General features: G+C 46.5%; 1 protein-coding gene across 1 annotated transcript in view; it reads left to right on the top strand.

Annotated features, from left to right (window-relative positions):
• KIF14 (kinesin family member 14) overlaps positions 1–17,420 on the top strand; it is a 292,379-nt gene that overhangs the window by 206,263 nt on the left and 68,696 nt on the right. Inside the window, exon 22 of the mRNA XM_063940137.1 lies at positions 15,651–15,754. Coding sequence (XP_063796207.1) covers positions 15,651–15,754 — 104 coding nt within the window. The remainder of the gene's footprint in view (positions 1–15,650; positions 15,755–17,420) is intronic.

The following is a 17,420-nucleotide window of genomic DNA, read 5'->3' as shown; positions in this document are numbered from 1 at the left end:
TGCAGTGGACACAGACGCTGACAGGGACGCGCAGCGCCTTCGGATAGACTCCAGACTACCTCAGCAGTACCATGGGGTCATAGCAGGGGGGAGCGATTATTAGTGTACCAAGTCCCCTATCAGGGTACTTAGTCTGCGACTTGGATAAGCTTGGCATTAGTGATAAGGGCGCGGTGGGGCCTGGCTCCAAATAACTGTGTCTCCCTGAAGGTCTCTTTGTGGGTTAATTGTGCTTAACCTTTTCCTGTGTGTGTGTGCTGTCACATTTACATTATATCAGGCAAAGAGTGTGTTTCTTGTACAGCAGAGTGTTCATCTTCACCAGGGAGCTCACTACTATGTACTCAGTGTAGTGCACCTTCTCAGGCTAGCGGGGCTGAACCAGCATGGCTGGATTCCCTCAAAGGACTGATTTCCACTATCTCTAATAAATTGTTCCGCAATGAGAAAGAGACGCAATACTTAAAACAGACTGTGCATGAGCTTATGAATAGAGACTCAGTCCCCAAACCAGCGCCTCAATCCCATCCAGTTTGTCTGCAAAATCGATCCTGCAGTCTGACTCTAACGCTGACAGGTCAGACATGGAGGAGGGCAAGGTGGATTTGGAGAGGGGGATGCTACTCTGTCACAGGGAATAGAGGCTCTTATAGAGGCTATCAGAGATGTAATTCCGTACCTGGACGATCTCCTGATAAAAGCACCGCCCAGGGAAAGGTTGCTGGACAGCATTGGTCTATCAACCAAACTCCTCTAGGATCACGGGTGGATTCTGAACCTTCTGAAATCTCACCTGGAGCCAACACGGAGGCTTCCATTCCTGGGAATGATACTGGACACAGAGTCGCAGAAAGTGTTCCTTCCGTTGGAAAAGGCATTGGTAATCCAGTCGATAATTCGGGATGTCCTGAAGCCAACCCGGATATCGGTGCATTTATGCATTCGCCTTCTGGGGAAAATAGTGGCCGCTTACGAGGTGCTTCAATATGGAAGGTTTCACGCAAGACCCTTCGATCTGTTGGACAAGTGGTCCGGATCGCATCTTCACATGCACAAGAGGATCCGTCTGTCGCCAAAATCCAGGATCTCCCTTCTGTGGTGGCTACAGACTTCTCTCCTCGTCGAGGGTCGCTGGTTCGGAATTCAGAACTGGATTCTGTTAACCACAGACGCAAGCCTCAGATGTTGGGGAGCAGTCATCCAGGGGGTACAGTTTCAAGGAAGATGGTCAAGTCACGAAGTCATCCTTCCAATCAACATTCTGGAACTCGGGGCCCCATATACAACGCCCTTCTGCAGGCCTCACATCTTCAAGATCAGGCCATTAAGGTTCAGTCGGGCAATGTGACGGCGGTGACGTACATAAACCGACAGGGCTGAACGAAAAGCAGAGCAGCAATGTCAGAGGTGTCAAGAATTCTCCTCTGGGCAAAAAAAAATGTGGTGGCGTTGTCAGCGGTCTTCATTCTGGGAGTAGACAACTGTGAAGCAGCCTTCCTCAGCAGACACGACCTACACCCAGGGGAGTGGGGCCTTCACCCGGAAGTGTGCAGGTGCTTGACACGTTGATGGGAATATCAACAAATCGACATGATGGCCTCTCATCTCAACAGGAAGCTCAAGCGGTATTGTTCTAGATTGAGAGACCCACAGGCCGTGGCAGTAAACGCTCTGACGACTCCATGGGTCTATCAGATGGTGTACGTGTTTCCTCCACTTCCTCTTATCCCAAGAATTCTAAATAGAATAAAAAGGAAAAAGGTTCAAGCAATACTCATTGCTCCGAACTGGCCAAAAAGGGCCTGGTACGCGGACTTTCTGGAGATGCACCTCGAAGATCTGTGGCCTCTACCTGTTTGCAAAGATTTTCTGCAACATGGCCCGATCGTCTATCAGGACTTACCGTGGATACGTTTGACGGCGTAGAAGTTGAACGGCTGATTCTAGCCAGTAGAGGGATCCCTAACAAAGTTTTCCCGACTGTGATCCAAGCCAGGAAGGGCGTAACGTCTAAACATTACCACCGTTTTTGGAAGAAATACGTCTCTTGGTGTGAGAGCAGAGATTATTCTGCGGTGGAATATCATCTGGGACGTTTCCTTCTTTTTCTGCAGGCAGGTGTGGATGTGGACTTACGTCTGGGCTCCATAAAAGTCCAGATTTCGTCTTTTTCCATTTTCTTTCAAAAACAACTGGTTTCTCTCCCTGAAGTCCAGATGTTCTTGACAGGTGTTTTGCACATCTAACCTCCCTTTGTGCCTCCCACGGCACCATGGGATCTCAATTTGGTGCTGCAGTTCCTCCAATCGGACTGGTTTGAACCATTACGGGAGGTGGACGTAAAATATCTTACGTGGAAGACCGTCACACTGTTGGCCTTGGCTTCAGCAAGATGTGTGTCGGAGCTGAGGGCTTTGTCTCACAAAAGCCCCTATTTAATTTTCCATGAGGACAGAGCTGAACTCAGAACTCATAAGAAATTTCTTCTTAAAGTGGTGTCTGCGTTTCACATCAAACAACCTATTATGGTTCCGGTTGTCACCGACACCTCTGCTACTTCAAAGTCTTTGGATGTTGTGAGGGCTTTAAAGGTATACGTAAAGAGGACAGCTCGTCACAGGAAATCCGACTCACTGTTCGTTCTCTATGATCCCAATAACATTGGGTGTCCTGCTTCAAAGCAGACAATTGCACGCTGGATCAGGCTCACTATCCAGCATGCTTATTCCACGGCAGGTTTGCCAGTTCCAAAATCTGTATAGGCCCACTCTACTAGGGTTCTTCCTGGGTGGCTGCCCGGGGTGTCTCTGCTTTACAGCTCTGCCGAGCGGCTACTTGGTCTGGTTCGAACACGTTTGCTAAGTTGGCCCCTGAGGACCTTCAGTTTGGTCAATCAGTTCTGCAGGAACCTCAGCTCTCTCCCACCCGGTTTGGGAGCTTTGGTACATCCCCATGGTACTAATGTGGACTCCAGTATCCTCTAGGACGTAAGAGAAAATAGGATTTTATTTACCTACCGGTAAATCCTTTTCTCGTAGTCCGTAGAGGATACTGGGCGCCCGCCCAGTGCTTCGTTTCTTCCTGCACTGTTAATTGGTTAAGTATTGTTGGTTCAGCGGTTGCTTTTCTGGGTTTAAAGTTTGGTTAGCTTGGCTTTCCTCTGTTTGTGTGTGCTGGTTCGGAATCTCGCCACTATCCTTTTATATCCTTCTCTCAAAGTATGTCCGTCTCCTCTGGCACAGTTTCCTAGACTGAGTCTGGTAGGAGGCGCATAGAGGGAGGAGCCAGCCCACACTATCAAATTCTTAAAGTGCCCATGGCTCCTAGTGGACCCGTCTATACCCCATGGTACTAAATGGAACCCCAGTATCCTCTGTGGACTACGAGAAAAGGATTTACCGGTAGGTAATTAAAATCCTTTTTTTATTTTATTTTTTGCTTTTTCTGGAGACAGAAAGGGCCGAAAAGCTGGAAATCTATGCTTGGATTTGTGTGTGGAAGGAAACTTTATTTTCTTGGAATCTGCTTCTGACTCCAATATACTATCTAATTCTTTAACAAAGAGAATATCTCCAGTAAAAGGCAAAGACTCCAGAACCTTTTGGATTCTGAGTCCGCTTTCCATGTATGTAGTCAGACCGCTCTGCGAGCTGCTGAGGCTGATGCCTGAGAAGCAGTTGTACCCATATGCAAAGTTGCTTCTTCCATAAAAATAGCCGCCTGTTTGATATGTGCAATATGGGATTTTTTTCTCTAGATGCAATTGAAAAATCATCCTCCAATGCATCAGCCCAGGCTGCCATTGCTTTTGCCATCCAGGCTGAAGCCATGGCTGGTCTTATGATTGCCCTAGACAAAGAGAAAATGGTTTTTAGAAAACCATCTATCTTCCTATCCGTGACATCATTTAATGATGTTGTCGGCAGAGGTAATATAGATTTTTGCACCAATCGAATGACATGCATATCTACTTTGGGAAACACCTCCCTTTTTAAACAGAACCCAGCTGGAAGAGGATAATGTTAATTTAATTTTTTGGAATCCTAAACTTTTTACTGGGCGCAACCCAGGCCTCTTGCATAATTTCCGTCAGCTGATCTGACCCAGGAAACTCAGTCCTAACTGTTTTGGGACGTTTAAACATGTGTGCCTTAGCTTTTAACAAAGGCTCTGCAGCCTCTTCTAAGGATAGAATTACTTTCATAGCACTAATCAACTCAGGTATGTCCACTGAGCTGAGGTCTTCCTCCTCGTCTATGTATGCAGACCCGGAGTGTGATGAGTCCTCATCCTCCGATAAGTCCTCATCTGAAACATGTGTAGACTGTGAAGATGTTGTTTCATGTCTGTGATGTACTTACCACCAGCCTTTCAGCCTCCTTTTGTTGAGAGGCTGCCAATTCCTGTGCTGGATGTGATAAACCCCAGGTGGAATGCTGCAGGTTAGGGTTTAAAGGGTAACCTATCCCTGGTATAGGATCTGGCATTATCTGCTCGGCTATACTGGTTAATGTCTGTGCAAAAGTAGCCCATGGGGGTTCAACTTGAACCTGTGCTTGCCTTTGATTATTTAAGCGGCTTCGGTGAAAGCTAAAACAATTTGCTCATAATCCATTCTGTAGCAGATCCTGAGAGGTTAACCCAGCTTTGCAAGACAAACATGAAATGAGTGTTGGTGCTGCTGTTGAAAGTATCTTCCTCACCCTTACCGCTCTTACACATGATAAATAAATCGCACACCTGTACAGTGTTACTACACAATCTGTGACTTTAATCACATTAAAATTTGTTAAAGTGACATTTAATCCAACCCTACCCTGCTTTGCACCAGCATTGAGTATCGGAATACACAGAAAAACTGACAGAATTATAGTTGGCAATCACACTAGGCAATAAGTCACAGGTTATACATTAGTATAATAAGCAATATGAGCACATAATCAACTATAAACACATGTAGGAGAACATATTACTGCATTACCTTTTATAGGAGTTTTAAACGTATTTAGTCGCACAGCTAAAGAAAACAGAAGCAATAGTTTTCTCTTACGTCCTAGAGGATGCTGGGGTCCACATTAGTTCCATAGGCTATAGATGGGTCCACTAGGAACGATTGGCACTTTAAGAGTTTAATAGTGTGGGCTGGCTCCTCCCTCTATGCCCCTCCTACCAGACCCAGTTTAGAAAATGTGCCTGGTGGAGCCGGTCACAGCCAGGAGAGCTCCATAGGAGTTTTTCTAGTTTTATTATTTTTTATTAGAGTTAGGCACAGGGAGGCTGCTGGCAACAGCCTGCCTGCTTCATGGTACCTAGGGGGGGAGAGTAGTGTCCAACCCGGAGAGGTTAATGGCCACTATCTCCGCTGACAGGACACAGCTCCTGAGGGTGTCGATCGCAAGCCCCCGAGGCGACCGCTCGTTCACGCGACACTGCCGCCACCCCCTAACAGAGCCAGAAGACGTTGGTGGTGAGTTGGACACCGGCGCCCCGACAAGCGTGGATCCGGTGAGAATGGCGGCATCAGGGTGGGAGCGCAGCGCTGAGGCTGCGCTCCGTAGGGCTCAGAGGTACAGTGTGCACTGCTGTGAGGGGCGCCCTGGGCCAGCGCAAACACCCTTACACTGGTCACTTTTGCTATCAGGAACATATGTACTGCTGCTAGCGCCATTACCTCAGGCCAGTATAATCTGTGTAAGTGCGGGATGACGTGCCATTTTAGAGGTCGGAACTTCCCCTCAGAGTGGATCCAGCACCATTTTCTCCCTGCCGATCACACTACAGAGACACTGAGAGGGACCCTCCACATAACTCCAGCTATCCCGTGCGGTTTCAGGGGGTTATAGAAGGTGGGGGGAGAGTATTTATTCACATTACTGTGTAGTCCAGGCATGTCAAACTCGTGGCCCTCCAGCTGTTGTGAAACTACAAGTCCCAGCATGCTTTGCCATCATACCTTCCACTGATCAGCTGGTAAAGCATGCTGGGACTTGTAGTTTCACAACAGCTGGATGACCATGAGTTTGACATGGCTGGTGTAGTCTGTTTAGGTTACTCAGCGCCAGAAATGTATTATATAACTGTCTACTGGGACGCTGTGTGGGCTGGCTCCATAACTCTCTGTCTCTGTCTGAAGGTACTTGGGGGGGAAACGGTGTCTGACATTTTTCTGTGTGTGTGTGTATGCTATATATCTCCCATTACCATGTCTAGGGACTCTGTATCTTGTGCTGCAGAGTATGTATCATCCCTAGAAGAGCCTATTCCATGTACTCAGGAATGCAATGCTAGGATTTTAATTACGTATAGGTAAATCCTTTTCTCGTAGTCCGTAGAGGGTCCATATTAGTACCATGGGGCAGGGCCGGCAAGAGAAATCTTGGGGCCCGGTACACCAATTTCTCCGGGGCCCCCCACCCTGCCTTGACTCCCCCCCCCCCCCCTTATAAAGTACAAAGGCGCTGTAAAAAAAATGATATATATATATATATATATATATACACACACACACACACACACACACACACACACACACATACTGTGTATGTGTATATATATATATATATATATATAAAATATACAGTATATATATATATATATATATATATATATATATATTATAATTTATACATATATATATATATATATATATATATATATATATATATATACACACACACACACATATATATGGTCCTTGTATTGGCGGCATACAAGGACCATATACACAGATGCAGATCTGAGGGGAGGGCACCGGAGCAAGGTGAACGGAAGTCCGGAGTGCCAGGGACATTTTTTGCATATATATATATATATACACACACACACACACACACACACACACACACACACACACACACACACACACACACACCCCATACACACATTTATATAGAATAATATGGCAGTACCTTGACATAGTATACAGTATGACAGGCTGTGAGGGTGCCATCCAGGCACGTAGGGAGCAGGGTTGGACAGAGGTAGTGCTGCGGGCAGCTGCTATAAGGAGCCCTGACTCACACAGTCAGTGTAGCCTGTGTTTGCTGCTCTGCTGCCCGGCTCTTCAGCGGCAGCGGCAGAAGATCGTCGGACAGGGACGGGGCGGCAGAGAGGCATGCCGCAAGCATAATGAAGGCAACAAAGCGAAGACCAACCAGACCAAGCAAGTGATGGAGTGATGGGGCCCCCCTGAAGCTCGGGGCCCGGGAGGGTTGTCCCCTTTGACCCCCCCTGTCGCCGGGCCTGCCATGGGGTATAGACTGGTCCACCAGAAGCCATGGGCACTTTAAGGGTTTGATAGTGTGGGCTGGCTCCTCCCTCTATGCCCCTCCTACAAGACTCAGTATAGAAACTGTGCCCGAGGAGAAGGACAACTTCGAGAGAAGGAATTTACACAGATAGTAGTGAGATTCACACCAGCTCACACAAACAAGGCAAACCAAGCTAATCAGCTTAAAATCTCGGCAACAGCTGTAGAACCATACTTAACCAAGTAACAACACAGTACTCAACTAAGAACAAAGCAGTACTGAACCAAATAACAACTGCAGGAGAACAAAGCGCTGGGGTCCATATTAGTACCATGGGGATGTACCAAAGCTCCCAGAACGGGAGGGAGAGGGCGGAGGCTCCTGCAGAACTGATTGGCCAAACTTTAGGTCCTCAGAGGCCAAAGTATCGAACTGGAGCAAACGTGTTCGACCCTGACCAAGTAGCCGCTAGGCAAAGCTGTAAAGCCGAGACACCCCGGGCAGCCACCCAGGAAGAACCCACCTTACGAGTAGAGTGGGCCTTAACAGATTTTGGACACTGCAATCCTGCCGTAGAATAAGCATGCTCGATAGTGAACCTGATCCAGCAAGAAATCGTCTGTTTAGTACAGGCATGTCCAAACTGCGGCCCTCCAGCTGTTGTGAAACTACATATCCCAGGATGCCCTGACACAGTTTTGCTGTCAGAGAATGCTATAGCTGTGTCAGGGCATGCTGGGATGTGTAGTTTCTCAACAGCTGGAGGGCCACAGTTTGGGCATACCTGGTTTAGAAGCCGGACACCCAATTTTTTTTTGGATCATACAGGACAAACAGAGTCCGATTTCCTGTGACGAGCAGTCCTCTTCACATAGATCTTCAGAGCCCTTAAAACATCCAAGGTCTTTGATTGAATTGAGGAGTCAGTAGCCACTGGCACCACAATAGGCTGCTTGATATGAAAAGCTGACACAACCTTTGGAAGGAACTGCTGACGCGTCCTGAGCTCAGCTCTATCTTCATGAAAGAGTAAGTAGGGGCTTTTAGAAGACAAAGCCCCCAATTCCGACACACGTCTGGCAGAAGCTAAGGCCAACAAGGTGACAGCCTTCCACGTAAGGAACTTGACATCAACCTCCTGTAAAGGCTCAAACCAATTCGATTGCAGGAACTGCAACACCACGTTAAGATCCCAGGGTGCCGTAGGAGGCACAAAGGGAGGCTGGATGTGCAGAACCCCTTTCAAGAAAGTCTGAACCTCAGGGAGGGAAGCCAGTTGTTTCTGGAAGAAAATGGACAAGGCTGAAATCTGGACCTTTATGGATCCCAAACGCAGGCCCACATCCACACCTGCTTGCAGGAAGAGGATAAACCGCCCAAGTTGAAACTCCACCGTAGGAAACTTCTTGGATTCACACCAAGACGCATCCTTTTTCCAAATGTGATGGTAATGCTTTGACGTTACTCATTTTCTAGCCTGTATCAGGGTAGGAATGACCTTGCTTGGAATGCCCTTCAATAGCTAAGATCTGGCGCTCAACCTCCATGCCATCAAACGTAGCCGTGGTAAGTCTTGATAAGCGAACGGACCCTGTAGCAGAAGGTCCTCCCTAAGAGGAAGAGGCCTCTGCTCTTCCAGCAGTATTTCCAGAAGATCCGCGTACCAAGCCCTTCTCGGCCAGTCCAGAGCAATGAGGATTTCCTGAACTCTTGTTCTCTTTATAAGCTTTAGAATCCTTGGAATAAGTGTAAGTGGAGGGAACATGTACACTGACTTGAATACCCACGGAGTTACCAGGGCGTCCACCGCCACTGCTTGCGGATCTCTCGACCTGGAACAGTACCTCTGAAGCTTCTTGTTGAGATGGGAAGCCATCATGTCTATTTGAAGTACACCCCAAAGACTTGATACTTCCGTGAATACCTCCGGATGGAGACCCTACTCTCCTGGATGGAGATAGTGTCTGTTGAGGAAGTCCGCTTCCCAGTTGTCCACTCCCGGAATGAAGATTGCTGACTGCGCCACCGCGTGCTTTTCTGCCCAGAGGATAATTCTTGTTACCTCTGACATTTGCAGCTCTGCCCTTCATTCCGCCCTGTCGGTTTATGTAGGCCACAGTCGTTACATTGTCCGACTGTACTTGAATGGCCTGATCTTGTAAAAGGTGTGCCGCTTGTAGAAGACCGATGTACACAGCTCTTAGTTCCAGGTTGTTTGTTGGAAGAATGGATTCCAGATTTGACCACCTTCCTTGGAAGTTTTCCTCTTGGGTGACTGCGCTCCAACCTCTGAGACTTTCATCCGTGGTTAGAAGGATCCAGTTCTGAATCCCGAATCTGCATCCCTCGAGAAGGTGAGGCAGCTGTAGCCACCACAGGAGTGAAATCCTGGCTTTCGGCGACAGACGTATCCTTTGGGGAGATCCCGACCACTTGTCCAGTAGATCCATTTGGAAGGACCGTGCATGAAATCTTCCGTACTGTAGAGCCTCGTAGAAAGCAACCATCTTCCCCAGAAGGCAAATGCACTGATGAACCGATACCCGGGCAGGTCTCAAGACATCCCGAACCATCGTTTGTATCACCAACGCTTTTTCCACCGGTAGAAATTCCCTCTGCACTTCCGTGTCGAGGATCATCCCTAGGAAAGACAATCTCCTTGTCGGCTCCAAATGTGACTTTGGAAGATTCAGGATCCATCCGTGTTCCCTGAGCAGTCGAGTCGTGAGAGGAGTGGACTGAAACAATCTCTCCCTGGAAGATGCCTTTATCAGCAGATCATCTACTGTAGATACGGAATTATATTCACCCCCTGCTTGCGGAGGAGAATCATCATCTCTGCCATTACCTTGGTGAACACCCGCGGTGCTGTGTAGAGGCCGAGTGGCAGTGCCTGGAACAGTCTTCTCGTCTGCTCCAAATGTGACTTTGGAAGATTCAGGATCCAACCATGATCCCGGAGCAGTTTAGTTGTGAGAGCAATAGACTGCAACAACTACTCCCTGGACGATGCTTTTATCAGCAGATCGTCCAGATATGGAATTATGTTCACACCCTGCTTGCGGAGTAGAAGCATTATCTCTGCCATCACCTTGGTGAACACCCTCGGTGCCGTGGATAGGCCGAATGGCAGCGCCTGGAACTGATAGTGACAGTCCAACAGCGCATATCTGAGATAAGCCTGGTGTGCAGGCCAAATCGGAATGTGGAAATATCTTGAGATACCAGAAACTCTCCCTCCTCCAGCCCTGAGATCACTGCTCTCAGAGACTCCATTTTGAACTTGAATTCCCTTAGATAAGGGTTTAACGACTTCAGGTTCAAAATTGGCCTGACCGAACCATCCGGTTTCGGTACCACGAATAGGTTTGAATAATAACCCGTGTTTATCAGATGAGGTGGAACTGGGACAATGACATCTGATCTTTCTAATTTTTGAATGGCTTCCTGAAGGATAGCCCTGTCTGCCAGCAAAGCTGGCAATCCTGATTTGAAGAATCTGTGAGGTGGGAGCTCTTGAAACTCCAGTCTGTACCCCTGGGACACAATATCCTGTACCCAGGGATCTAGGCCGGATGACACCCAGACGTGACTGAAACGTCGGAGTGTCACTCCCACCTGCCCGTTCTCCAGGCAGTGAGGCTTCTGTTCTTGGGAACCTGCAGGTGCAGGTTTTTGGGATTTTGCTGGACCACCTCTGAATAAAGTGGTAGGAGGTTTGGACTTTCTAGCCTTTGCGGTCTGAAAGGACTGTATTGTGGACGTAGAAAAGGGTTTCTTCGTCGTCTGAGTGGCTGAGGGGAAGAAAGGTTGAGATCCACGCATTCAATGCTTCCTCAAATAGAGCCTGACCTGTGAAGGGTATGTTCTCCACACTTCTCCTGAATTCCACGTCGGGAGACCATTGGCGTGCTGAGACAGCCATGGACGATGTCCTTGCAGTCAGATTACCAAGGTCCTTCATGGCAACCACCATGAAACTCGCATAATCCTGTATGTGATGTAAAAACATGTCAATGTCACTTCTATCCATAGTGTCTAATTCCTCAAGCAATGCACCTGACCACTTTACTATGGCTTTAGAAATCCATGCACAAGCAATAGAGGCCTTAACGCCACGCCTGAAGCAGTGTATATGGATTTGAGCGTAGTCTCAATCTTGCGGTCTGCCGGTTCTTTCAACGCAGTAGACCCAGGTACAGGTAAAACACCCTTTTTTGACAGCCTAGAGACAGAGGCGTCCACTATAGGTGGGCTTTCCCACTTTTTCCTATCCTCCTCAGGGAAGGGAAAAACAACAAGAACCCTCTTTGGGATCTGGAATTTCTTTGCTGGGTTTTCCCAGGATTTTTCAAATGCGTTCAATTCTTTAGACGCAGGGACAGTTAAGGGGGGCTTCTTGTTGTCAGTGAAATAAGCCTCCTCAACCTGTTCAGGGGACTTGCTAGTAATGTGTAAAACATCCCTAATGGCCTCAATCATGAGCTTGTACCCCTTCTGTTTCTAGATTGTCTAAAATGGTGGTTTTACCTGTCCCTGGGTCTACCGCTTTGAAAGAGCCGGCAGACCGCAAGATTGAGACTACGCTGAAATCCATATACACTGCTTCAGGCGTGGCGCTTAGGCCCACTATTGCTTGTGCATGGATTTCTAAAGCCATAGTAATGTAGTCGGGCATGTTACTAGAGGATTTAGACACTATGGATAGAAGTGACATTGAAATGTTTTTACGTCACATACAGGATTCTGTGGGTTTCATGGTGGAGGCCATGAAGGACCTTGGTAATCTGACTGCACGGTCGTCTTCCATGGCTGTCTGCGGATGCGGAATCCAAGAAGAGTGTGTAGAACCTACTCTTCTTCACAGGTCAAGCTCTATTTGGGGAAGCTTTGTATGCGTGGATCTCCACGTCAACTGCGGGTAAGTCGACCTTTCTTCCCTCAGCCACTCCGACGCCAAAGGAATCCTTCTCTGCGTCTACTATGCAGTCCTTTCGGACCGCAAAGGTTAAGAAGTCCAAGTCCCCTTCCACCTTCTTCAGAGGTGGTCGGGAAGAATCCAGAAAACTTGCACCGGCAGGTTCCCAGGAACAGAAGCCGGGTTCTGTTTCCTAAAAAACCTCAGCATGACGGTGGACCTCCCAGCCTGGAGGTCGGGCAGGTGGGAGCTTGTCTACGAAATTTCAGTCAGGTCTGTGCGTCCACAGGCCTGGACCCCTGGGTACAAGATATTGTATCTCAGGGGTACAGACTGGAGTTTCAAGAGCTCCCACCTCACAGGTTTTTCAAATCAGGCTTACCAGCTTTGCTGACAGAAAGGACTATCTTACAAGAAGCCATTAAAAAAATTGAAAAGGGCAAATGTCATTGTTCCAGTTCCATCTCACCTGGAAAACAAGGATTAATACTCAAACCTTTTTGTGGTGCTGAAGCCGGATGGTTCGGTCAGACCAATATTGAACCTCAAATCGTTAAATCCATATTTGAGGGATTTCAAGTTCAACATGGAATCTCTGAGAACAGTGAGGGGGAATTCCTAGTATCCTTAGATATCAAGGATGCATACCTTCACATTCCTATTTGGCCACCACACCAGGTTTATCTCAGGTTTGCGCTGTTGGACTGTCACTATCAGTTCCAGGCGCTGTCATTCAGCCTATCCACACCACCGAGGGTGTTCACCAAGGTAATGGCAGAGATGATGCTTCTACTCCGCAAGCAGGGTGTGAACATAATTCAATATCTGGACGATCTGCTGATAAAAGCATCGTCCAGGGAGAAGTTGTTACATTCCATTGCTCTCACAACTCAACTGCTCCGAGATCATGGTTGGATCCTGAATCTTCCAAAGTCACATTTGGAGCCGACGAGAAGACTGTCCTTTCTAGGGATGATTCTCGACACGGAAGTGGAGAAAGCATTGGTCCAGGATGTCCTGAAGCCAGCCCGAGTATCTGTTCATCAGTGCATTTGCCTACTGGGGAAGATGGTTACGAGGCTCTACAGTACGGAAGATTTCATGCACGGTCTTTCCAGCTTTATCTCCTGGACAAATGGTCGGAATCATCTTCACGTGCACCAGAGGATACATCTGTCGCCGAAAGCCAGAATCTCGCTCCTCTGGTGGCTGCAAACTTCTCACCTACTGGAGGGCCGCAGGTTCGGGATTCAGAATTGGATTCTTCTAACCACGGATGCAAGTCTCAGAGGTTGGAGAGCAGTCACCCAGGGGGAAAACTTCCAAGGAAGGTGGTCAAGTCTGGAATCCTTCCTTCCGATAAACATTCTGGAACTAAGAGCTGTACACAACAGTCTTCTACAGTCGGCACATCTAAAAGATCGGGCCGTTCAAGTTCAGTCGGACAATGTAATGACAGTGGCCTACATAATCCGACAGGGCGGAACAAAGAGCAGAGCTTCAATGTCAGAGGTAACGTCCTCTGGGCGGAAAAACACGCTGTGGCGCTGTCAGCGATCTTTATTCTGGGAGTGGACTTCCTCAGCAGACACACTCTTATCCAGAAGAGTGGGGCCTCCACCCAGAGGTGTTTGCAGAGGTGACAAGTCTTTGGGGCGTTCCTCAAATAGACATGGCCTCACGCCTCAACAAGAAGCTTTGGAGGTATTGTTCCAGGTCGAGGGACCCACAGGCAGTGGCGGTGGACGCCCTGCTAACTCCGTTGGTGTTCAAGTCAGTGTATGTGTTCTCTCCACTTCCACTCATCCCAAGGATTCTCAAAATAATCAAAAGCACAAGAGTACAGGCGATCCTCATTGCTCCGTGCTGGCCAAGAAGGGCTTGGTACGCGGATCTTCTGGAGTTACTGCTGGAAGATCCGAGGCCTACCACGGCTACGTTTGACTGCATGAAGGTTGTACGCCAGATCTTAGCTCGGAAAGGCATTCCAAAAAAGGTTATTCCTACCCTGATCCAGGCTAGGAAAGGCGTAACATCTAAACATTACCATCGCATTTGGAAAAAGTATGTGTCTTGGTGTGAATCCTAGAGGTTTCCTACGGTGGCGTTTCAACTTGGGCGGTTTCTCCTCTTCCTGCAAGCAGGTGTGGATGTGGACCTGCGTTTGGGCTCCATAAAATTCCAGATTTCGGGCTTGTCCATTTTCTTCTAGAAACAGTTGGCTTCCCTCCCTGAGGTTCAGACTTTCTTGAAAGGGGTGCTGCAGATCCAGCCTCCCTTTGTGCCTCCTACGGCACCTTGGTATCTTAACGTGGTGTTGCAGTACCTGCAATCAGATTGGTTTGAGCCTTTACAGAAGGTTGATGTCAAGTTTCTCACTTGGAAGGCGGTCACACTGTTGGCATTTGCTTCTGCTAGGCATGTGTCTGAATTGGGGGCATTGTCCTGCAAGAGCCCTTATTTGATTTTCCATGAGGATAGAGCTGAGCTCCGGACACGTCCGCAGTTTCTTCTAAAGGTTGTATCTGCTTTTCATATCAACCAACCTGTTGTGGTGCCAGTGGCTACTCACTCCTCAATTACCTCAAAGTCCTTGGATGTTGTGAGGGCTTTGAGGATTTATGTGAAGAAGACTTCACGTCACAGAAAGTCAGACTCTCTGTTTGTCCTTTCTGATCCCAACAAGATTTGATGTCCTGCTTCTAAGCAAACGATTTCTCACTGGATCAGGTTCACTAGCCAGCATGCTTATTCTACGGCAGGCTTGCCGTGTCCAAAATCTGTTAAGGCCCACTCTACTCATAAGGTGGGTTCTTCCTAGACGGCTGCCCGGGGTCTCTCGGCTTTACAGCTTTGCCGAGTGGTTATTTGGTCGGGGTCGAACACGTTTGTCGAACACGACAGTCAGATTTGGCCGCCCCATTGAATACTCACCTGTCGGGTCCTTTCCGTCGGAAAGGACCCAACAGGTATTGAATATACCACAAGGTCGCTGCAAAAAAAATAAAAAATAAAATGGTAAGGCTATAAAAATTAAAAAGCTTATGGCTGCTAAAATCCAGTAGCTGATTGACCATGATCTGGCTCCTCTCGCACCAAACAAAAACTGATTTGCCTGAGCCGGGAAGCGGGGCTATATGGACGGGCTCGTTGCATGCTGGGTGGCCGAAAGCTTTGACTGTTTGGTGCATATCCGCTGTTGCGTCATATCCCAATGTTATCCTGTGGATAACCTGTGGACCCTGCTTTAGAAATATCCCCCTAGGAGGGGGAAGATGATTAGCTCCATTTTGGACATGTTCATCAGTAACCTTTGCAAAATACGCACCAATTTATACCTGGTGTATGAAAGTAATATATTAAACAAGCGTTACATTTAGAGATTTCTAGTGTGACAGAGTGCTCTGGCTGTTAATGTAGCTAGATACGTTGCTTGTCAATGACCAGTTTATCTATCCTGAGTGTTTCTCTTGTGTTCACAGAATAATGGGAGTACAAAGGATGATGATGATGTGTTTTATGATCCTGGAGATGAATGGGAGCCAGATCTATCAAAATCATCAATATCCAATTTCTCAAGGCGCAGGTAATACAGTGCACAGAGGAATTTTAGTGCAATAGAACCGTTTAAGCCAAGAGACACAATATTAGTAACTTTAGATGCACTCAGTTAACAACACGATAATCACAACTGTTGTGTGTTGAACTATAGCGTAGATCAGTGTAAAGTATGCCAGTGACCATGCAACAAGATCTATTGCTCAAAGATGAATCCGTTTAGTGTTGTTTGATTCATACAGTCCTTATACAATATAGTGTCCTTAATGTGTAAATGGGGAAAGAAATAAACACTACTTCTGGCATAGTGTAATTTCTAACAAAAGAGAGAAATACATCTGCACACTTGTGGAAATATGACAAATTCTTATATATAGAAAAAACTATGATATCCCCTATATTCTTGTGTCTAAATTAGACCTTATACCTCTCTGGGGGTGTGACCCTAATATAACCAAGCTATGTAACAATACAATAGGAGAACTAGAAGACGGTTGTTAAGTTGGGTGCACAAAGTAAATTTGTTAAATTGATTGGTATGATAAAACGTAGCTTTTATTGCTCATTTTAATATGAAGATGGTCCTTTTACCTAGGGCACATACAGCAAAATATAGAGGTTAAAATGTAAGACATACAGACAAATAGGTGAAAAGGATTGAAGTAATGTGAAAAATATTCTTAAAAAGAGGCAACACCACAATAACTCCTGCAGTTGTAAATTTTTAATGTGTAATATCCGAGCCGGATATTTCCTAGGGAGGTTATTCTAAATTCATACCTAAATAAACCTATAGAATATCGGCATAAGTAATGTAATCCTTGTATGGCTACTTCAGTTTTCGATTTCTATCTCAATCCTCATAGAGACAGTAGCCGGCCAATATAATCTTTAACCTCTATCGTATCTCAGTCCTTATAGGGATATGAATATCTATATGTCACTCATGTTCAGCAATTGACATGCTGTGCACAAACTGCAGTAAGTATAATTGGTCCCAATAGTGCTTTAAATTGTCTTTTATTCCACATAGAAGGTGTGTCGTGTTTATATTGGAGTTATCATTAGCACTTGTAGGAATAATTACTAAACCAGAGAGATGCACAAATTAATTAATGTGCTTCATGAAGTCACTTGTTACTCCTATATTGTGTCAATCCCCTAGATGTCTGTTTATGACAGTTAGTTGACACAGTTCATTGTAATGGTATTTGTACTTATATGGATACCATAGGTTGTGCTCACTTCAAGCAAGGGTAATCCCAAAGGGATGTGAGAATTATTCCTATATATAGATACTGTATATCACTTCTATATTGATTCTAAAATGAGTATATTGGAGCTGTACTTCATATATTATTGATATTCAGTGATATTCCGATACAGTCTGCACTGTCTGTTGAATTATGACAGGAGAATGTTTCTCTTAGACCTTATGCTTGTGAAGAGAGAAAGGGCAACAATTGTTGCAAGTGACTTTTAGATAGGAATAAAGGATCTACAATGTATCCTTTGAATCATAACTCATGCAGGTATCTCTTGTTCACACCAAAACTATATGAAAAGAGATTGAAGAAATGAGCCTTTGCATCTCATGTTTATATACATATAATAAGGAATTATCTCAGTCAGCTACGGATAAATGTTGTCACCGTCATATAATTATAATGTGGGTTTAACCCTGGGTATTCCCC

The sequence above is a fragment of the Pseudophryne corroboree genome, chromosome 9 (assembly GCF_028390025.1).
Source record: "Pseudophryne corroboree isolate aPseCor3 chromosome 9, aPseCor3.hap2, whole genome shotgun sequence".
Classification (NCBI taxonomy): domain Eukaryota; kingdom Metazoa; phylum Chordata; class Amphibia; order Anura; family Myobatrachidae; genus Pseudophryne; species Pseudophryne corroboree.
The sequence above is the reverse complement of the archived record's forward strand: the minus strand, read 5'-3'. Positions and strand labels throughout refer to the sequence as shown.